Raw genomic sequence first — 23,372 nt, 5'->3', positions numbered from 1 at the left:
TTTGACAGTCCAAAAAATGATTGATTTAGAGAACCCTGATTTAACTAAACGACTAATTTAACATTGTTTTCGGACACTAGTTAGAAGAGCTGATATTTATAGATGATATTTCATGATATACCAATACCAATTTAGATACCACAGTAAAAAAAAAAAAAACACTCCTTAAAATATTCAAAAGTTCATAATAATGTATACATTAACAAATAACATTCTTTAATTGGAAATCTCCACTTGTTAGTTTCTTTTTTTTTTAGCTGGCAAAATTAGTAGTTTTTTTCTTAATGTTTTCTAAATTTTTAAGGGATATTTCATTTCATTTTACGGACAGAAATAAAAGGGTAATTACGGTAACAGAAATTTGTTCTGTCTACGTCGGCCTATATCGAAGCAAAAAAAGTAAAAATCACCATTATTACCTGTTCTCTGAGTGCCAATCGCAGGTGAGCTCTCTCTCCCCTCATAGACACAAATCACACTCACCAGGTACTCAGTGTTGGGAACCAGATCTAAAAATCACACAGAGAGACTCATTACTAACAACTTTTCATTAGTGACACTAAAGACAGGACTGCACAAACAAACATAAATCAATTCTGCTGTAAAAGTCACGCACGGCGAAGAACGACAAATTTTTCGCTTCCTTCCACAGTACGCTCGGTGGTGTCATCGTCCTCATCGACTGGATGATAGTGGATGATGTAGCGATCGATATCAGCGGATTTGGGGACCTGAGGGGCATTCCAGGACACCAGCATACTGTCTGCAGTCACTCCACCGAAGGACAGGCCAGATGGGGCAGGGACAGCTAAAAGAGACAGGAGGCAAGTGCAAGATTTTTTATTTCCATTTAAAAGCAGCTGTGTTTTGGAAGCATCAAACAATGGTTAAAACATCTCCAAGAATATAATGAAATATTTTCAATGTCCGATTTGTGGAAGGCTCTTCCATTACTATTATAGTATTTTTATTTCAGTTATTTTAAAAGTAACCGGTGGAGGACGGAATTAGAAAATGAGCACCATTTCTAGAGGTTAGACCAAGAATATGTTTATGTGAAAAGCAGAAGTCACACATATTGATGCCATGTGGGTCTACACATCAGTTTTCTCCAGACAAAAAGAGAGTGAGGAAGAAAAGGAGACATAAAATGGTGTGGTAGAGGGAGGAAAAAATAAAAGAGTATGAAGGAAAGAAGGATAAAGTGCTGCAACAAGAAACAGCTGCTAGTTTTTCCTCAAGCCACTTTCAAATAGGGATATGGCTGCCATATGTACATAAAGAAATACTGTAGCAACAAAGAGCAGGAATGTTCAGCAAGTATGAAGACACAGATTTACTGCACATTCATTCGGGCCAACAGGTTATTAAATTCACAGGTTTTCTTCACTTAAAAGGTGCACATAATATATATATATATATATATATATAGTACAAAAACATATATATATATATATATATAGATATATATAGATATAGTACAAAAACATATATATATATATATATATATATATATAGATATAGTACAAAAACATACATATATATATATATATATATATATATATATAGATATAGTACAAAAACATACATATATATATAGATATAGTACAAAAACATACATATATATATATGTATGTTTTTGTACTATATCTATATATATATGTATGTTTTTGTACTATATCTATATATATATATATATATATATATATATATATATATATATATATATATATATATATATGTTTTTGTACTATATATATATATATGTATGTTTTTGTACTATATCTATATATATATGTTTTTGTACTATATATATATATATATGTATGTTTTTGTACTATATATATATATATATATATATATATGTATGTTTTGTACTATATCAATAAATATATATATATATATATAGTACAAAAACATATATATATATATAGTACAAAAACATACATATATATATATATATATATAGTACAAAAACATATATATATATATATATATATATATATATATATATATATATATAGTACAAAAACATACATACATATATATATATATGTTTTTGTACTATATCTATTTTTACTCCCAAAAAAACATCCAACTCTAACCCTTTTTTTTTTAAGCATTGCCGGTCGGAAATTTTGTGTCAGTAAGATTTTTTTGGAAGGAGTTGATGCTTATTTACTAATGATGCATTAAATTGGTCATAAGTAACAGTAAAGCCATTTATAATGTTACCAAATATTTGTGTTCAAATAAATGCTGTTCTTTTGAACTTTTAATTTAACAAAGAATCCCGAAATAAAATCACGGTTTCCACAAAAATATTAAGCAACAACAACATCAATAATATATTATCAACATTGATCATTTCTTGAGCATCAAATCAGCATATAAGAATGATTTCTGAAGGATCATGTGATCAGTAATGATGCTGAAAATTCAGCTTTGCGTCACAGGAATAAATTACATTTTAAAATATATTTAAATAGAAATCAGTTAAATTGTATAAATGAATTGTGAAATATTTCACAATATTACTGTTATTACTATATTTTTTAACAAATAAATGCAGCCTTGGTGAGCATACGAGACTTCTTTCAAAAAGATTTAAAAAAAAATCTTACTGAGAAAGAAAAAGAAAGTTTGTGTAAACAAAATTACTATTGTTACTATTATTTAAAAAGCCCTATTTGGAGCCTTTTTAAAAGCCTTATTTTTCATCATACATGCATGTAAAGTCTTGAAGACATTTTGTTCAGCAATTTTTATCCCTACAAGTTCCCCACCCTCTTTACCTGTTTGCTGGGTGATGGTGATGGGTTCACTCTCTCCGTTTTCCGTGACTGTGGTGACGGTGATGTCATAATCAATACCGGGCTCCAGACCATGGACGGTATAAAAGCCTGTCGTGGGCTCCACAAATTCAACAAAGATTGGGACACTGTCCCCTGCAGCCAACACCGTGATGCGGTAGCCCGTAATGGCGGTGGAGTTAAGAGGACTCCAGCTGAGGCCAATAGTGGAGTCAGTGATGTTGATGAAGTTAAAATCAGTTATTTTGGGCACATCTGGGGAGGAGAGAAGGTGCCAGAGGCCCAACACAGACAGAGACACAACACAGAGTGGCGGAGGTAAGTCATCGGCACAAAAAACAGATCCTTCATGGTTCATATTGTGAATGCTGAACCATGGAGATGAGCATTAGGAATTTGTGATAAGAGAATATAATATATTAAAATACAGACCAAAAATTATGTTCTGTTTGCCAAAATCGGCTGACAACAGAAACATATGCTGATTTTATTGTTGCTTCACATTTTTTGGTCATTATTGAGAAAGCAATGTGTATTTAGTAATCTGCATGTTCTCTGTATTTAAAGCCTCAATAGGCATTAAAAGCAAGTACTGCACTGATTACAATACACATGCTTTAAGCAAAGTTACTGATGCAAAATTATTGAGGTATGGGGTGATTTGTCTCTCAAAAAGCTCTTATGCCTACCCGGAGTCACAGTGCTGGAGACAGGAATGCTCTCCATGTCATCCTTCACAGTAAACACGCTGACATTGTATTCCACTCCTGGACTCAGGTTCTCTAACGTACACGAGTTCTGTCCCGCCTTCACAAACTCCTCCACAGAGTTCCCCTGCTGTCCTTTGGTGGGGGTGCAGGTCACTCTGTATCCCGTGATGTCTACGGGAACAGAACAAGTGTTGCCAAGGGAACACATGAGCTCATTTGACAGAGTGCTTCACATTCTTTTATTACACAGTAATCCTGCATTTTTTTTTGTATTTTATTTCCATGACTTTTCAGGCTGTCTGTAATTAATGGAACACTGTCGCTGCATTCGAAATCAAATACTTTCCTACTATATTCTATGCAAAAAGAGTACGCCAAAAGAGTAGTATGTCCAAATAGCCTACATATTATTCACGATTTGATTGACAGCAGTGGTCCTAGAGGCAAAGTGGTTCCGAATAAGGAGTTCTATCATATGTTATGAATATCTTGTGCATGTGTGAAATGTATTATTTTTAAAAAATCACATGATATACAATAACTTATGCACTTGAAAAACGTGATGGCCCCCACCCCACCCCCTTGATACTAACCAGGGATTTTAGCATCGCTCCACTGAACAGTCAGTTCTCCGGTGTTCGGGTTGGACTCCAGGTTCAGATCGGTGGGTGGAGAAAGAGCTATAGACAGATAAAACAGAGAGAAAAACTTCTCTCACACTCTCCCACATCTTTAATAAGCTCAATATAATAAGAACAGAAAAATGCGCTTACGAGTGACCACCCGTCGAGTGATGGGGTTGCCGTGCTCGTGACCGCCGATGACCGGCTGGACGCTGTAGGTGTACTCAACTCCAGGGGTTAGACCTGAGATGATGACACTACCAGACTCGGAGATCTCATCCCTAGGGGCTTCTCCGCCTTGGCTGGGCCTCACGGTTAACTGCAGAGCAAAATTAAAGTGTAAACATTGTGTGTTGAGTGTGTCAGAATGTAAGAAATGTCAGAAATGTCAAAAGCCTGTTTCTCAAGAGTACTTTCTCACAGTAGCCGTTAAAGCAAAACGCAATGGCCTATAGCTGCTTCAGTGTCTATATTTCAATGCTAACCTACCTTGTATCCAATTTTAGGCACAGGGATCCAGGAGACAACGATGGAAGTGTCTGTGACATCAGTGCTGAAGTAAGGAGCATTTCCCATTGGCTGAACTAAAAGCCAGAAAATACAGAATTATTCCTTTAGAAATTGAGGTTAATGATTTGTGAGTGTATTTGGAAGTGTTTTGACAGGCAAACAGAAACTCACTTGTGGCGAATGTGGCGAGGGACCCCTCACTAAGCACATTGCCTTTTTCTGCATGCAGAGTGGCAGTGTACACCGTATCAGGCTGCAGGTTGAGGATGGTGTACTGTGACAAGCGGGCGGGAATACGCAGCTGTTTGGGGTTTGAGCCCTCAACAGTCAGGAAAAGTCTGTAACCTGTGATTTGAGCCTTAGGAGCCGACCAGATGATTACAGTACTGTCCTCAGTAATGTTAGTGAAATGAATATCGGTGGGTTTGTCAGGCTCTGTGAAGGGAAAGATGTACAGGGTTAGCATGCATCATAGTGCCAAAATGGTTACACTTTATTTTGATGGTCCCCTTTAGATATTCTGTTGACTATAAGTTAGGTTGCACTTACATGTCAACTAACTCTCAATAGAGTATAAGGGGTATGGTAAGGTTAGTAGAATAAGGCGTTAGGTTTAGAGTAATGTGGCATGAACTTGCATAGTTACTTATATTAAGTAAAATGTCTGTTGGGGGACCATCATGATAAATAGCTAGTAGATTTTAAGCAGACAGTCTACACATACTCTAATGAGAGATATGACATGTAGGTGCAACATTACTTATAGTCAACAGAATGTCTAAAGGCCGGGACACACCAAGCCGAGGGTTGGCCATCTGACAACGACGGGCCGCCAGCGAGCGTCTGTCAGGCTAGTTTTTGCGCCGGCACTCATCGGGCTCACGTCGGCGGCAGTTTGCCCGATTTAGCATGTTGAAATTTGGTGTCAGATCAACAAAACTGATATTCAAAATGGTAAGCAAGCACTGCTTTGTTTACGTTTTGTATATCTGCATATATCTTGTATATATATATATGCTTGTTTCGGTTTCTCCTTTTGAATGACGAATATATACTATTGACACCTGCTGATATAGACAGTTAATTCCTTACACGCAGGCGCAGAACGCATGTGCTAGTTTGCAGTTGGCTCTAGTCTGTGCTGTGTGATCAAGCGCCACTTTTTGGTCCAGATGCAGCAGATGCAAGAACGTCGGTTTTCGACATAGCTAGTTCTTTGAAATAGGTTTTGTGTGTCCCAGGCTTAAAGGGGACCATCAAAATAAAGTGTTACCGCAAAATAATAGCAACACTGAGCCAAGATTTTTTGTATTGTAAAATTATCAAATTCTTTTACATTATATTATATTGCAATGTTGTTTCTCAAGTAAATTGTTTTATATTTATTTATTTATTTTTGTAGAAACAATCTTTTCTCACTTGTAGCTTGCTCTCCAACCAGTGGCTCGCTCTCTTCACCCGATTTGAGAGAAAAGATGAAGAAACGGTAGAGGGTTCCAGGGTGGAGGTGCGAGACCTCAGCGTAGGCGTTCTGTGTCACCGGGAGCGGGATTTCTCTTTCGGTCAATCCATCTGGACTCACCTCACCCACAGAAACACGGTACCCAGACACCTCAGTGGATGGACCGGTCCAGGTGATTGTGATCTTAGAGTCAGACACCTCAAAGAACTGCAGATCGGTTGGAGAGGGAACTTCCTCTGTGGGTAGAAATTTTTTTTTTTCCTTTATTCAGACCTTGGAATATAATGGAAAACGTTTCATGCTATTCTAATACTTTCAAGAAATAAAAGGTGGCTCCTTACAAAACAATATCATGATCCTTTCTACCTTTTTGAGTCACAAACCTGATTCTGAGGGACCTTCCTTTGAAGGGCTTAACTTTATTGTAGCCTCTCATTCAGACATGTGTTTACCATTCTGTAAAAGTTGCTCATCTGAGCAAAAGAATTCAGACACCCTACCGGCAGACCAGAGGGCCTGACAGGGAAAAGAATAATAGGCTTTCAAGACTGTTTGTTTTAGAAGCAGCCATAATATTTCAGCAGACATCCAAAACCTCATTACATGTAAAGCAGAACTGTTGAACCCTTTTTGCACCTTCGAAGAATCAGAGCATACTATAAAGGCTACATGGGGCGACAGTGGCTCAGTGGTTCATGTAGGTTGTCTACAAACCGAAAGGTTGGTGGTTCTATCCCCGGTTCCACCTGACCAAGTGTCGAGGTGTCCATGAGCAAGACACCTAACCCCAACTGCTCCCGACGAGCTGAGTGGCGCCTTGCATGGCTGACACCGCCGTCGGTGTATGAATGACTGAGTGAATGGGTGAATGACAGGCATATATGTAAACCGCTTTGGTGGCCATTGGGTCTGTGAAAGCGCTATATAAATGCAGTCCATTTACCATTTACCATAAAAGTCAATGTGAATATATATTAGATAAAACGTTCTCATTGAGACGTTTTGTAAAGTTGCAATGTTTGCTGATTTACCAGATCAGTATGAAACAGTCAGAACTCTGTCATTTTCTCCAAGTCAGTCCCCACAAAATCAAAATCCACACACTTTCGACATATTACCCTATAAGGATTCACAGGCGTTTGGACGCCGACTCGCTGACTCAACTCAAATGTGATCTTATCTTTGGGCTGCCAGACAAAACACCTAAATCTACTCAAAAGAAAACAATAAAAAGACATTTATGGCTTGATGACATCATGCTATGTTTCCACTGCACCCCAAAGATCAAACCATTTGTTAAACAGAAGTTATTATCTTCAGATGTATCCTGACACACATCTGAGGTCATGTAACACATCTCTTCTTTAAAGATGTGGGTGAATCTCATAAAACCTGTCAAGAACAGGTCTAGGTCATAATATTATTTTAGATTTATTTATTTTAGATTTGGGGTGAATTAACTAAATAAAATAGAAGCCTATTTTAGGAACATCACAGATTTTTGCAATGTCACACCATTATACAGTATGATAATTATATATTATTATTATTATTATATTATACACACACACACACACACACACACACACACACACACACACACACACACACACACACACACACACACACACACACACACACACACACACACACACACACACACACACACACACACACACACACATAAATGAAGACAGTTTTAGGGGACAATGTATTTAACTGTCATGAAAATGATGTCACAATATTAAAACTCTTAATGGTCATTAAAAAAAGGCTTCATACTTTATGTAAAATAAAAAAAAATAAAAATTATATCCATGTTTTTCACGATTCACCCATGTAGTGATTTCATACCTGCCAGTGGTTCTCCAGCAGTAGTGACCTGCACAAAAATAGGTTCACTCTCCAGACTCTCTTCCACTGAGTAGATGCTGATGTTATAGAGCAGACCAGGGCGAAGGTCACCCAGGGTCACTGAGGTGGCAGTGTTAGGCAGGTTCAGCTCAGTGCTGCCAGAACTGCCCTCTTCAGATGGGGTGTACACCACACGGTAACCTAAATATACAAGATATACACTTATCATCTGTATTTTGTGTACAATTTGTATATAGCTCACATAATGATTTGTTTTACTAAAGAGAGCCTGTGTTTACCCGTGATGGGAGCCACAGGTTTAGACCAGCTGATAATCATGGAAGTCTCCCCCACATCCTCCACTTCATGATCAGAAGGAGCATCAGGAGCTGTGGAATCATTAGCCAAAACATAAGCCAAAATGATCACATCATCATACAGTCAAATACTGCAAGTAGGAGTATTTGTAAGTGGAAGATGTTGTGGAGTTGACTTTTTACAGCAGTGAAATTTCTGACATAAAAATGCTTGAGATATAAGTTGTTAGACATTATTTAATTGTTTTATATATTATATTACATTTTTATGGTATATTATCAGAAGTGAACAAATTAAATGATATTCTTATCTTTTTACTTAAGATGAAAATAAAGACATACAAATATAAATAGTATAATTTAATATTGGTATTTTTGACCCCCTTTATGCTTTTTAGAGCCCTGTTTACACCTGGTATTAAGATGCGTTTTGGTCGACCGGATCACAAGTACACGAGGGAGACGAATACCCGTTTACCTCTGGTGTTTTAAAGACCACGCGAAACACGTGTTTGAAATCAGGAATGGTGAGAAAATATTGCGCTTGGTGTGTTTTTCATCTTCAAACCAAACTTCGGTCTTTAGCCGACAAAGTTTAAATCCCGTTTGGCTATTCCTACACTGTTTCCTGCTGAATATTTAACAGCCTCAAAAATAGGCTCAAGTCATATATGGCTTTTCCAGGAGGTTCGATTTTTATAATATTATAAAGAGGATGAAAGAGGAAGAGGGAACAAGAAAAACCAAGAAAGACAGAGAGAAAAGGTTCACCTGTAGTCTGGGAAGTGGTAAGGATCAGGTTGGGTTCTCCTTCTCCTGTCACTTCATACACATTCACAGTATACTTTCTTCCTGGGAGAAGTTCACTGATGTTCACGAATGTAGCCGTATGAGGAAGGTCTGGAAACGGATAATCAAGTTGACATTACAGACATTGACATATTTAACTTCCAAAAATGAGGTTTACTAGTCTCATCTGACTAAACCAATGACACTACACTTGAGATGCACATACTAACCCAAGACCATGGGCTGTCCTGTCTGGCCTCCCTCCTCACTCAGCTCATATTCCACCCTGAATCCAGACACTGTGTCAGACGCAGACACCCAAGAGATGACGAAACTGCTGGAAGTGATCTCAGTCACAGACTCGGAGGTGTCCACCATTGGAGGGGGCTGGGTGGTATATCCCTCAGAGGTAGCCACTAGGGAAGATATGGAAAGGGGTACATTAGCAAACATGCTCTTAAACATGTTTGTGGAATGCACTTCCTTTAACGGTTAGGAATGCTACAACATTAACGAGTTTTAAGAAACTGTTAAAAACCCATCTTTTTTAAGAAGGTGTTTGTGTCTTAATTGGTGTATGTTAATGTATCTTAATTTTTAATGCATGTACTTTTGTACTGTACTTGTAGCGCTTTGGGTACAAGAAAAGCACAATATAAATAAAATGTATTATTATTATGCTGCTTTTGGATACACTAAATCCCATTCAAAAACTTGCTGATGAATAATTATTTATGCATGAAAACTGTGGTTTCACAAATACATGCACATGCACTTTTAATGAATGAGACACATAGCCATTAGCACTGTTGAATAACCTACATGAGCCATGCACGGTGGAGAAATCAAAGCGAGTGGTTTCTCTACGTCCGAAACGCAGGATGCTGATGAGTTGGCCCTCGTAAGTGACTCCTGGCTTCAGTCCTGCGATAGTGTAGGAGTTCAGATGGCCTGGAATAACGACCTCCATCCATTGGGTATGGGTGTTTTTCTGTATAAAATAAGTAGTGCAGCTCAACTATCACATACTATTGTGTATTAGATAATTAACCACTGTAATGTAATCAGAATTCAATTTGATTCAAAGAGCAAAGGGCCACTAAAGTTTATGACGTCTCAAAAGAGACTCACCGGTCTCCATTTGAGTATGTACTGTGTGATGTGTTCAGAAGCCGGGGCGTTCCATTGGATGGGGTGGGAGTTGGGCTGGTTGCCAGATTCTGATATAATCACCTGGACTGGACGATGACCACCTGATAGAGGTATATAAAATATTCAGAATTTAAATAATATTTACATCCAAGAGCACCCATACTTGCAAATTACAATATGTAAAATATGTCTTAAGAGAATACCATGCCAGTAGCTCATCATGCTAATACTATAAAACAACAAAAACAGAGTATTTGAACAGTGTTTTCACAACGCGCATATTGGGAACAAACCGTGATGTTTTCTGGCCTAAAAAATACATTAAGGTGTTCTAGGAAAGAGAGGAAAAAAATTGTTTGTAGCATTAGTGTGTTCTGTTCCTTTTGGGAAACACTGAAATGGGAAACGTAGCACTAGCTTGTGAGATTCTTACCACAGTTTCAGCACTAAGACATGAGGATGAGAGGACCACCACCACGTCTCAGGCTTTCAAACCTTTAAATCCAGAAACCCTCAACAACTTTTCTGAAGTGATAAATCTCTATTATTTACCAACAAAATTTCTCAACACTGTATTTACAACTCATTTTTCTTCAAGTGTCTTGTAGCCTCATATAGCAAAATCCTCAAATTGCTTCTGATTTCAATCTGGTCCCCATTTCTCCCAATTACTGCCATGAGGGTAGTCTGTGTACAGCACTTAAAGTTCACTTAGTCTGCATTACGTTCCGCCAGCCTGCACCAGCCTCGCTCCCACTGTTCCCAGCCTTCTCACAGCTGGACGCCATTACTGAGGGATATTGCTCTGAGGTTGCTTTCACTCAATGAATAAAGGGAGCACTTCTGACCCCAACAAGCTCTCACAAACTGGGAAAACATTATGCAGACCTTATCAGATATTGTGGGGGAATTTAGTGGTTGTGAATGAATACATATTATTAACAACAAATTTATGTTGTGATAAAAAGGAATGGATTAATATAAACAACACACTGTACTGGATATTAGTGATGGGCAATATGACCAATATCACAGTAAATGGTACAAAAACTTTGTTTTATATCATATTATATGATATTCACTATACCGATCAGAAGTTTGGGGTCTTCTTTTGGAAGAAATTAAAACTTGTACTCAGCAAAGGATGCATTACATTGATCAAAAGTGACAGTAAAGACATTTACAATATTATAAAAGATTTATATTTCAAATAAATGCTGTTATTTTGTACTTTCTAAAGGATCACGTGACACTGAAGACTGGAGTAATGACTACTGCAATTTCAGCTTTGCCATCACAAATTACATTTTACAATATACTAAAATAGATTTTTTTTTATTGTAATCATATTTTCACAACGTTATTGTTTTATTGCAGTGTTTTTTATCAAATAAATGCAGCTTTGGAGAGCAGAAGAGACTAACATTAAAAAAAATTCCGACCCCAAACTATTGAAAGGTAGTGTATAGATCACATAACAAACGATAAGACAGCACAGAACCAGCTTTATATTATCACAATATGACTCAAAACAGTGGTGAATTATTAATATAACTGTCATCATTAAATAGGCAAAATATGCACAACAGGCCTGGCATGGCATTGTGCAACACGTCAAATTCAAACCACTCCCAAATCAACAAAGCTGTCTAGACTAGAAGAGTATGCTATAGTTTTCTTCTTAATCTTGGATGTATTTTTTTTTTTTTTACATGACCATTTAACACATTTCTGTTTAGCCGTGTATGAGTATGTGTATATACTGATGTCTACATAAAGAATTGGACAATAAAGAAAGGACAATAAAGTTAAGTTTCTACCATCATTCCATCCAGCCCTAATTGTTGGTTTTCCTCTACAAAAGTTCAGAGGCAACCATTAACAATGGAAAGTACATAATCTCTGAATTACTTTACAGATGCTGTGCAAGCAGAAAAAGTAACAGGTTTGGTTGAAATTCAAACTAATTCTCAACACAGGACGAAAGAAACTCAAAGACAAACAAACAGTGCCAAAAGGGCTGCAGGGGGTGATTTAGACAGCTGTGTTGATTGGGTGTGTGCCTTTCCCCATCCAGGGAACTTCAAAAGAACAGACGGTAAACACAAGGCATGGGCCCACCCAAATCAAGGTGTGGATGAGGGCATCTTAAAACCAACATCCTTGATTTCAAACGCTGCCAGAGGACGAGCATTTGTCCGTTGTAAAAGAAAAGATCACAAGGAAGAGCAAATCCTAATCACCACTCCAACAAAACACCTGGGAGAAATGGCAAACAGCACACTTGCACTCGGTAAACATCTGGAAGCCTTTGACTTCCAAACCTCTCCCCACCCATGCCCACAAGACTACTTATAGCAGTACACAGTGTGACCCACATACTGTGTGTGTGCGTGCGCAAGAGAGGGAACTTGTGCCTCATACAAAAAAAAATCTCTCTAAAAGATGCTGTTTACTCACCAGAGAAAGACTGCTGAGGCTCGCAGCTCAACTCTCCAATGCCATTTCCATAGCAGTGACATCTGTAGTGGATTCCCTGAATGAGTTTGTCCCAGGACTCTCCAATCTGATAGAACACTCTAGTCTCTGGCTCTTGGCACTGATCTGGTAATGTAAAATCGGAATAACACAGTCATTTTCCAATCATTAGCTCGGTCATTTATGGGGAAAAAGGCTAAAACTGCTAATCCTAAGGCTAAAATCTAGAGGAAGAGGCACTCTAATTGTTTCAAGAAAAGTTCATTTAAGCAAATGAAGACAAATTATCCATTTCAGTTCTAATTGATGAAACCATAGATGTGGCTGGCTCACCAATAGCATCACACTTCCAGCGTCCACGGCCTTGACCAAAACAGCTACAGTTCATCATGTAGCCTTCCTCATGCTGTTTAGTGAAAGTCTGATTGACTTCATAGGTCAAATTATCCACAATGCACTGGTCTGAAAGAAGAAAAGACATGCATGAAGATATATAAATAATGGATATATTTACTATAAACTCATCACTTACAAATGGGAGATGACAACGCTCACCTTTGATTTGTGAGTAGGCAATGCAGCTCCATTCCCCACGGCCATTGCCCACACATGTACAGCGCATCATGTGACCCAGAACATCATGGCGTCTGTCCCACTGATCTCCCAGACGATACATCACACCCTCGCCAGTGGTACACACCTCCTCATGAGCTGGTGGAAACCCATCAAGATCAACATTATTCACAAACCTTGACATTTAAATTCTCCTCAACTGTCCTTCTTAAAAATGTAAGGCAGTTTAGCCAATGAGACAAGAACATACCTCTTTCACTTGAGGACTTTTCCCAAAAACAACCCTCTAACTCCTTCAAAGAACAACATTAAAGGCCCGTTCACATCAAAAACAATAACTATTGTCTTTATTGTTATAGTTTTAGTTAATATATTTGGTGTGAACGGGCTGAGGGGAACTTGAAGGAGTACCTAGGCCTGTCACGATTAATCGCTTGATCCTGTTGCAATTATTATCAATCAAATACCTTTCTTTATATGGAATGAAGTTTTGAATGGAGGGACAGAAAGCGCTCAGACAATAAATTAAAAAAAAATTAAATCTTCATTTGCGTTCCGAAAGCGAGCGAAAGTCTTACGGGTTAGGAAACGTCATGAGGGTGAGTGATTAATGAAGGAATTTTCTTTAAATCATTAATCACATTTATTTGTATGACAATTAATCGTCAGCACAAAATGCATGATCCTGGCAGGCCTAGGAGGGACATTTGTAGCTTTCAAGTTAACACCAAAGTTAATAATTTAGCTTGAGGAAGGGACCAAATCCAGTTAATTGAGTTTTTAATGGTCAAAAGAGTAATTAGGGGGTCAATTAGGGTCAAACAGCTAAAACTCAATTCTAATAACCATAGATCCATTAAGCTCAAGGCAGTTCCTCCCAAACAGCCTCATTGTTTCAACTTGGATATCATTGATTGGTGTATCTGGTTAATAAAAGAGGATGAGAGTTAGGAAATATCTCCAAGGTTAAGAGTGGAGGAGGTTACACAGCTGCCCTGGAGAGTAGCAAGATATATATGCTTCACTTCCAGCCAGACTGGTCCAAAGCCAACCTCTCTCCGCACAGCTGAGGGGCCACGGCTATCACAGACGGGCAGAAATCTGTGCTTAAACAATAGCTGCAGCTTCCAAAGTACAAGTTTTTAAAGTTCTTTTCCACATGTTCAGATTCAATACGGCAAGTAATATATTACTTATTATACTGGGGGGGAAAAAACAGTTGATGGATGATAATGGTTCCTGTGTTGAGACAGAAATCCCTACCCCCTACAAAACAAACACGTCAAAGAAACACAAAGAGCAGCTCTGGTTTCAATCTATGTCAGATCACTGAATCTCATAAACTCCCCAGGGTTCGCCTGGCTCTAACTGGCACCTTGGTGACAGAGACACCAATCAAAGCTCAGGCCGAATGAGGTGTTTATGTAAATATGTCTGAAAAAGGTGCTGAGTGATCTTTATTCCACTTAGTTAACGTCCTCATATTAACTGTTACCAGATCTTCTCCAACTCAGACCACAAGGTAATTGAAAATGTCACATGGAATGTCACTTATTTTATATATATTCATTCTTTTTGCTGGTATTCCTCAAGTAAGGAAAACCATGTGACATGGACTGCAACGTTCCTCAATATCTTAGTAGAAGTTTGGGATACAATTATTTGCTCAACGCACGTTATTAAGATCCATGGCTGTGTTTCCCAAAAGTTGCCACCAACTTTTGGGAAAAGATACTTTTGAGAAACGCAGCCCTGGATACTTACAGGAATAAAGTGCCTTATTAACATTATAGTTCTCCATCTTCTTATGTGCAAAGCTCCAGTCAAGTCCTAACCTGTTACTATCTCTCTCTCTCTCTGCCTCCAACATTTATTGCTTGTGTAAAACTGGCACTTACCTGCCATGGGACAGAAGCCAAACCGTTGCTCTTGGTCATAGTTATAAGTTGTGCCGCACCATTTCATGCCATCTCTCCTGCCGTCAGCGGTGCAGTCGGTGTAGTTACGCCCATTGTAGAGGAACGGGAGCTGACAGAGTGCACCATTGGAGTTCCCTCCTCTGGTTGTGACCATAACTAAAAATAAAGATATTTACCAGTGAAAAACTGTAGAAGTTCCAAGGAGAGGTTTTGACTTCCAAAAAAATGACAGGGATAATCCCTCAAAAAGAGCCTGGGGTTAAAAAAAGAGCCTGCTTATGGGTACATGGCTCATTCAGCAATATTTCTTGAGCACCAAATAAGCATATTAGAATGATTTCTAAAGGATCATGTGACTGAAAACTGTAATGAGGCTGAAAATTCAGCTTTGGTATCACAGGACATTTTAAAACATATTAAAAATAGAAAACTTTAAATTGAATAATATTTTTACTGTATTTTGATCAAATAAACGCAGCCTTGGTGGTCATAAGACAAATAAAAACCTTACCAAGCCCAATCTTTTGAATGGTAGTATATATAAACTTACCATGGTTGTTGGTACAGAAGGAGTACTTGTAGTCCTTTTCGAAGTCAGATGAGGTGCTGCACCAGAGCTGCCCATCACTGCGTCCCTCGGATGTGCAGGAGTAGAAAGTTTTCCCCATAAACACAAAAGGGAACACGCACGGCTGCCCACCTGAGGTCCCACCATACACCTGGGACTGGCTCTCTATGCACACATGAGAAAAGAGACAATGAAAAGGAAAAATTCGAAGTGAACAGCAGCAGATTCAATCACATAAAACCGCAAACAAAACTTGATGAATAAAGACACTAACCTGACTCTTCACAGCTGACACCATTCCCTAAGCACGTACACAACATCTGTTTGCTGCCTTGGGTCTTGATCCACCGCATTCCCAGGGCGTAGGAAATGCCTGCATCTGTCAGACAGGATCCCTCCGCGGGGTGTTCAGGCACCGCCTGTGGCTGGTACACCCCAGGCTGGACATTGGTCACCACACGAGACCCAGTACCTAGAGCACAAAATAACATATGAGGATACACATTTTGTCTCTACATCCATACACTGATTCTCAACCACTAGGAGGCCACTGCAAACTTAGCATGGGGTATTTACATTTAATTATTTTAACAATCTTAACTAAAATGCAACAAAAAAAAAAATCTATATATAAAGATATACAGCTCTCAAATTAAATATGTTGGACATGATGTTCTGTCACGAGACATTTAATGCCGAGGTCATCAGTAAACAATGATTTCTGCCTCATGCACAAAGCAATAGTATGATTTCAAAACACTTAAAAATATAGGGCACATTTTTATTTTCAATGCCAGCAAATCTTTCATAGCAAAGTCATAGAATACTTGTGTGTTCACTACTCCATGCTGCCCAGTGCGTAGCTTTTTAGCTGTGCGTAGCACAGCTTTGCACAGATTTAAGAGTTCATCAGCTAGATAAAACAGACGGTTTATGCTAAAGAAGTAGACTAATGGGTAATTTGGGAGCAGACGCGAGATACATCCATATTCTGAAATAAACACCTATAATAGCTTATTTCTCTGGTACGCGTAGTTAGCCATAGTGAACCTACTATATGTCGACACAGAAGAGATCCCCGTCTAGGCACAGTATGGTGTAAGGCGCAGTAAATGTGTCGAGAAAAGAAGTGAAATAGCTATATTATAATAGTAATATATTTTACAATTTGAATTTTACATTATAGTTTTAATTTTAGTAATTTTGTTATGTCCTTTTGTCAGTATTTGTATTATTTCTATTTAGGTTTAATTTATTTTAGGTTTTTTTTCAGTAATTTTAGTAATAGAACTTCAACAAACTCATTTTATTTCAGTTAGGCAAGATTTCAAATATTTCAATTCATGTTATATTTAAATTTCATTTTATTTCATTTAACAAAAATTTGAGGTTCTTACCCAGGCTAGTGGTGTGCAGTGATGCATGTCTCTCACACTTCCACTCTCCACGTCCATTTCCAGTACACAAACACTGCAGCACATGTCCACGAGAATCTGTCTTGCTCCATGTGTCTCCGATCCGGTAAGAAGTGCGTGTGTCCTGGTCGTTACAGCGGTCTGTGATGCACAAACAATCAAACAATGCAGATGTTTCTCATCAGAAACCATGTTGTGGTTCTTCATCACAAACAAAATAACAGGTTAAGCTCTTCTGAGTAAACGTTTTTTTAATAAAACACAGTAAAGTTAAAGTTTTTCCCTCTTCTGCCCAGTTAAAAGAAGTTATTGCGCTGATGCCAGAGGTTTAAATGCACTTTGAGTGGCTAGTTAAAGTGAAATCCAGTTGGACAGATGGAAGACTGGGAAAGGGAGTTTTGTGTGGTTTGGACTGTTCCACTATTCTAAAAGGGGTGGAGTTCTTACTTCTGGATGTGCATGTAATACGTCCACTTCCTTCTCCGAGGCAGGTGCAGTCTACCATCATCCAGCCTTGGTAGGGTTTCTCCCAGGTCTCACCAACCATGTAGGACATGCCAGCTGTATTGTCGTAACAGCGCTCCGCTATCAAGCAAAAGAATAAAAAGGGTGATAACATGATGTTATTATACTACTACTAATATGACACATCTAATTTCCTTTCCATCATGAACAAAACCACTGTAAATAATTTAAAGAGCCCATTTAATTACTTAATGATAGCAGATTCTTTCTTGTGTCAACATATTTCGTATTGAAACTGGAACTATTGGCAGGACATATTGAAGGGCCGATAAAAAAAAAGTTTGTTATGAACCATGATTTGCTACTTGCTAGTCGATTACAGGTGGTATTAAGGCGAGAGAGATTCTCATTCTAAAGAGCATTTGATCTACAAAAATCTGTGTAGTGCAGGATGAGTGATCAATTATTTTGGTCCATTTTCCTGGAAGTGAAAGTCATTTTTAAATGCATATATCTGCTAAATATAATCTGCTAATCATGTTTAAAAGTATACTATCATATATATATCAAAGCAGACACAGAAAAAAGCCATAAAATTCTCAGCTTGATAGTCTTTAAATGCCCAAACTCACCAACAGGTTTGCAGGTCCACTCTCCTTTCCCATTTCCCAAACAGACGCACTCCAGCATGTAGTCTCCAGTGTCATGGGGTCTCTTCCATGTGTCTCCAATCTTGTAGGAGTGCCCTCCCTCATGACAGCGGTCTACAACAGAGTCCAAGACGGTAAACAGCAGCACAACTTCCAAAAGTATAATTCCCAAAGTGCGGTTAAGTGAAGTGAAGGAAAGTTCCAGTCTACCCACTTGCAATGGTGCAACTGATTTTCCCTTTGCCAGAGCCAATGCAAGTGCAGTCCCAGATCATCCCGTCCTTGGGCCTCTCATAAGTCTCTCCAACCCGATAGGAGCGAGTGTTTACTTTATCATAGCAGGTTTCTTCAGCTGGGAAAAGACATGGACTCTTTGTTCTTCATACTATTCAGTACTTCAAACTTAACTTGTCATATATATATATATATATATATATATATATATATATATATATATATATATATATATATAGATATATAGATATATAGTTATTAATTCAAACAAGTCAGGAAACATTAATTCCAGTGCTGTGTCCCAAAGAATAAAACCAATATAAAGGCACTCACCATCAGGCTTCGATTTACACTTTATACCAGAAACTCCATGACAAGTGCAGATCAGTGTGCTGCCCAGATAACTTCGTTCCCATTGCTCTCCAACTCCATACAACTTACTATTTTCAACACAGCCATCTGCAGAGGACACAACAAAACCCTTATGAGCTCTAAAATATTTTTACTTTCTCAACAAATAAAAACAACGATCCCACAAAGAAGAAAAAAAGAATCCATGGAGTACATTTTCCAGCTTTTAAATAACAATTTGCGTGCGTAAAACCACCTAATTGCCCATTTCAAAACAAACAAAAGGAGGACCGCATACCTTGGGACACGGATGACGCCGAGTGTTCCTGAGTTTGTCTCCTATGTTTCCCCGTTCCTTTCGGCATACATTGCACAGTGCAGGCGAGCAAAGCCACTGCCAACGCCGTGCCCAACGGGCCACCGGTCATTTTCACAGGTAAGATGAAACTGTATACCAGACGTCAAGCCTTCCTTTCCTAGCAATGGAGGTTCGAGGAGACCCAGTAATACACTGGCTGCGTGATTCAGGGTCACTACAGGCTCTTTCAGTCTCCAAGTTCCCTCTGTGTGTTTCCCTCCCTGTGCGTCCTGCCCCTCCAGCTCTTGCGCACACCTCTGCGGAGAGCTCAGATGTGCGGAGCGCTTTTATTTGACCTCAACATTCCGCCCTGGAGGAGGAACTACCCGTGCCCACGCGTACGAGAGCGTCGAATAGCCATGCACGCAGACACCCAATCTGAAGCTCGCTTTTTGCGTAAAAATATGTAAGATTATATTGAATCCAAAGCTAGCGCGTGCAAACAAACACTCAGAGGTGCAGTGTTGGCTACTTGGCTTTTGTTTTATAAATACTGTTAATCCAACACGCCATTTTCCAATAATGACCCAAATCTGTCCGTTTAAGGAAGCCTTTGACTGTACTAATCTAATAAAGATCATGCTACAGTTGGAGTGCATGAATGTCCCGTTCACAGATGGTTCAGGGCTGCACCCATCTGAAACCAATTAGAAAAACTCTTAACTTTAATAATATTTCCCTGGTGATAAAATAAAGTAATTCTCAGTTTACTGTCATCCTTAAAAATGCATAAAGATTGAAAGAGGACTTATACCACAGATGTGACTGGTAAATAAAAGACAAATAATTTCAGTTCTGAGTTTACATGGCTATTAGTTCCCAACATACTTAAAGTATTGAACCTTCATAGACTCTATCATTGATAATATGATGTTTTATTTTATTTTCCTCCTTAAAAGTGTTTTAGGAAGCCATTTTGTTATTATAAATGTAATAGACTTTAAAAAAAAACTTGCTGCCTTAATATATATATATATATATATATATATATATATATATATATCATAAATCATTTTTGTTTTCAGAAAAAGAAATAACATTGCAAAATTGCAACTATGGGCTTTCAGGGTTGCAAAATTGCTTTGACGTCTTGGCTTTGACTTTGTTTAGACATTTATCCACCAAGCTAGGAGGCTGAATTTTGAAAATGTTCATCTAAGGCAACCCGATGACAATTTATAACGTTCCAAAACCTTTCCATATTCTACACTCATGGACCCCTTGTAAAACACCAGAAAATGCATAAGCCTACAATGCATCTACTTTGACCTTTATAAAAGTCTTCCCAAGTATAAGGCTGAAACTTCTGTATGTTGTCAATAATATATATATATATATATATATATATAAACACTGGACCCGTAATGTTTTATTTTTTGAAGATAAAACTTAGAAGATGTGTCTCAAATATTCATAGGCTGATATTTGGGGTGATGTAATCATTTCAGTGGGGAAACACATTGGGAATCAAGAAAGAATGTATTACAGATTATATCACTAAATATGTTCCAAACATGATAGCAATGGTGTCAGTAAGCAGTGACCTTGCTGTGATCTAATATATAGGCTATATACAGTTTTGCTAGAGTGAGGGTAAATACAGCAATGTTTTTCTTTTTAACTTTTCTGCTACTCACAGCTTGATGGATCTAGCTCTGTCTATATGTCTTATCTTTAAGGCATCTTGCAGGTCATTCATGGAAATGCAGGACTGATGTCAACACCCTCTCATTTTAAAACTGTACCCCTCTCTCTCTATGAATGGAGATCACTATGCTGACAGAGCTCCCATTTAAACATCATCAGACTTTTAGAAACTGCTTTCTGAGCTTTCTGTGTTTGCAATAACCATACCACCATGTAGTTCAATCCTCCATATGATGAGATGAGACAGATTGCTGTTTAACAGATGATTCAGTGATATCCAGGCCAGATGTTTGGTTTGACTCATGCTTTATTCTACATGTCTGTCTCCCTGCTGCTCCCTCTGTCTTTCTGTATCCTCCCCCAGGATAAGTGTAATCTATGCTTATGAGCTGATATGCAAGATCTCTCTCTCTCTCTCTCTCTCTCTCTCTCTCTCTCTCTTAATGGGCTTATAAAGACGTCTGTCCACAAAGTTTTAACGACATTTTGCTGCTCTTTAAACATCTCAGTTAATCCAGTTTTCTCCTTTGAATTTGGATGACTCTCTCTACATGTTCTCTTGTGGTTTCTCAATGCAGCCCACATTGTCATCGATGAGGTACATAGTCTGTATGAATCCGTTTTCATTTTCTCAAGATTTGTCTTTTTAGGAGCACATGTTGAGGTTGGTCTTCCAGCACTTTGGTTTCTCTGTATCTGAAACCACTGGCGGTAGTGAGTGAAAAATATGTTCTTGTTTGGGGAATTTTTGTGGAAAAGGAAGAAGTTACAGAGATTGAACCTAAAGCTGCTGCGTCATGGAGGTCAACACACAAAGAGTGAACCTATGAGGTCTGACTCCTCTACCAATATATGAGCACATGTGGCTGCATTTGCTATGACTCAATGAATGACTCAAAGCCAGTGTTTTTGTGCATAGCTGCACAACAATATTCCAGAAACATCCATAGGTCATGAAAATGTTGCCAGTTGACAGATGTGTTCAGGAAAGACATTAAGTTCTCAAATAAAACAAGTTAGCAATTTAGCACTTTCGGTTTTGTTGTCCTGAAGTCAATGAGTTTTTTTTAATATGTTTTTGTTTAAATGCTTGAAATTACGTCAGTGGTTAACGCAAGCTCAAAATATTTTCACGCTTTATTCTACGATATGAAATACATTACTATTTTACAGATTTTACTTTTCTTGAAATAAGTGTATAGCTAAGAAGTGTCTAAATGGGTCTTCAGAGGTTGTCGGGATATTAAACGTCATCAGTCGAACAGGTAAACTCATCTCCTGAGTATTCATTTTGACCGCCTCGCTGTTTTTATAATCACACTCTTGCAAACTATTATAACTCGAACTTTCAGGAAAAATGTTATTAAACAAAGACTGAAAGAGTTTAGTTAGTCGGAAGTTTAGTGATGCCGATGTTGAAGTTTGTTTGACTTCTGCCGATTGTATTTATGCTCCAAAATTCAGAAAAGTTGTGTTAATTTGTGAAGATTATCATGATGAACAAAACATGTAAGAATCATAAGCTTTTGTTAGTCACAGACCTGATTTTCTGCAATAACCTAAAAGCCAATGAAAAAATCCTATTGGGTTTTTGTCTCGAGAACCAGGGTAGTGCAATCCTCCGGACAGGCCTACAAAAATACATCATCCCTGTACCACTCTATATGTTGATTTGCTGCTCAAGAAACATTTCTTATCATTATCAATTTTAAAAACAGTTGTGCTGCTTAATATTTTTCTGGAAACAGTGATACTTTTTTTCTGGCTTCTTTAATGAATAGGAAAGAAAAGAACAGCATTTATTTGAAATATAAATACTTTGTAACAATATAAAATTTCTTCACTTTTGATCAATTTAATGCATCCTTGCTGAATAAGCCAGTAAAAAATGTTTTTATGGTCCCCATATAATGCATTACATTTGATTAGAGATTTAAAAATAAATCTTTTATCTGTCATTATGTGGCCTTCTGTTTTGCCACGTTGACAAACAGTTGAAGAAATTTCAATCTTTGCCCAATTATTCCTCATGTAAACAGAAACTGTACTTTCAGGCTTACTGCTCACATAGAAACATCTGCCAGGGAATATTTCCAAGATGGCCACCCAGCGAACTGAGGTGGCTTAAAGGAACAGGACTTTGGTAATGGCTAGTCTAAGCTCTTTGTAATCTCTACATCTCTGCTGCAGTGTATGACATAATTCTCCCAGAGGACAGGGGCGGGGTACAGCTGCAACCCCCATCAGTTTTACCCAGACATCACTAAACTCCTGCAACCCCCACAGAATCCACAAAATCATATCTAACTGCTGCTTTCTGCCTCCAAACTAAATTTATTTAGCCATCAGATAGTTTTGGCTGTGTTGTGGACTTAAGAGGAATGTGTGTGTAGTATGTGTGGGAATTAATATAAAAGTTTCTGTTTGATCCTGATATTTGTGCAGTTTTATATAAAATAAATAAAAAATACTAATCACAACACT

General features: G+C 38.0%; 1 protein-coding gene across 1 annotated transcript in view; it reads right to left on the bottom strand.

The window, feature by feature from the left end:
* fn1a (fibronectin 1a) overlaps positions 1-19,519 on the bottom strand; it is a 31,053-nt gene extending 11,534 nt beyond the window's left edge. Inside the window, exons 1-27 of the mRNA XM_077215875.1 lie at positions 19,182-19,519; positions 18,866-18,991; positions 18,513-18,650; positions 18,281-18,412; positions 17,631-17,768; positions 17,166-17,324; positions 16,043-16,240; positions 15,751-15,933; positions 15,180-15,356; positions 13,264-13,419; positions 13,042-13,170; positions 12,691-12,834; positions 10,210-10,331; positions 9,901-10,069; positions 9,309-9,494; positions 9,061-9,189; positions 8,272-8,361; positions 7,973-8,173; positions 6,076-6,354; positions 4,828-5,091; positions 4,636-4,730; positions 4,297-4,465; positions 4,117-4,203; positions 3,503-3,694; positions 2,796-3,068; positions 617-808; positions 420-509 (exon numbers count right to left, since the gene is read on the bottom strand). Coding sequence (XP_077071990.1) covers positions 420-509; positions 617-808; positions 2,796-3,068; positions 3,503-3,694; positions 4,117-4,203; positions 4,297-4,465; positions 4,636-4,730; positions 4,828-5,091; positions 6,076-6,354; positions 7,973-8,173; positions 8,272-8,361; positions 9,061-9,189; positions 9,309-9,494; positions 9,901-10,069; positions 10,210-10,331; positions 12,691-12,834; positions 13,042-13,170; positions 13,264-13,419; positions 15,180-15,356; positions 15,751-15,933; positions 16,043-16,240; positions 17,166-17,324; positions 17,631-17,768; positions 18,281-18,412; positions 18,513-18,650; positions 18,866-18,991; positions 19,182-19,311 — 4,348 coding nt within the window. The 5' untranslated portion in view covers positions 19,312-19,519. The remainder of the gene's footprint in view (positions 1-419; positions 510-616; positions 809-2,795; positions 3,069-3,502; positions 3,695-4,116; positions 4,204-4,296; positions 4,466-4,635; positions 4,731-4,827; positions 5,092-6,075; positions 6,355-7,972; positions 8,174-8,271; positions 8,362-9,060; positions 9,190-9,308; positions 9,495-9,900; positions 10,070-10,209; positions 10,332-12,690; positions 12,835-13,041; positions 13,171-13,263; positions 13,420-15,179; positions 15,357-15,750; positions 15,934-16,042; positions 16,241-17,165; positions 17,325-17,630; positions 17,769-18,280; positions 18,413-18,512; positions 18,651-18,865; positions 18,992-19,181) is intronic.
* Between the last annotated feature and the right edge of the window lie 3,853 nt (positions 19,520-23,372).

This window comes from Siphateles boraxobius, unplaced genomic scaffold, assembly GCF_051911475.1.
Source record: "Siphateles boraxobius isolate OS27281-9 unplaced genomic scaffold, OSU_SipBor_1 7, whole genome shotgun sequence".
Lineage (NCBI taxonomy): Eukaryota > Metazoa > Chordata > Actinopteri > Cypriniformes > Leuciscidae > Siphateles > Siphateles boraxobius.
The sequence above is the reverse complement of the archived record's forward strand: the minus strand, read 5'-3'. Positions and strand labels throughout refer to the sequence as shown.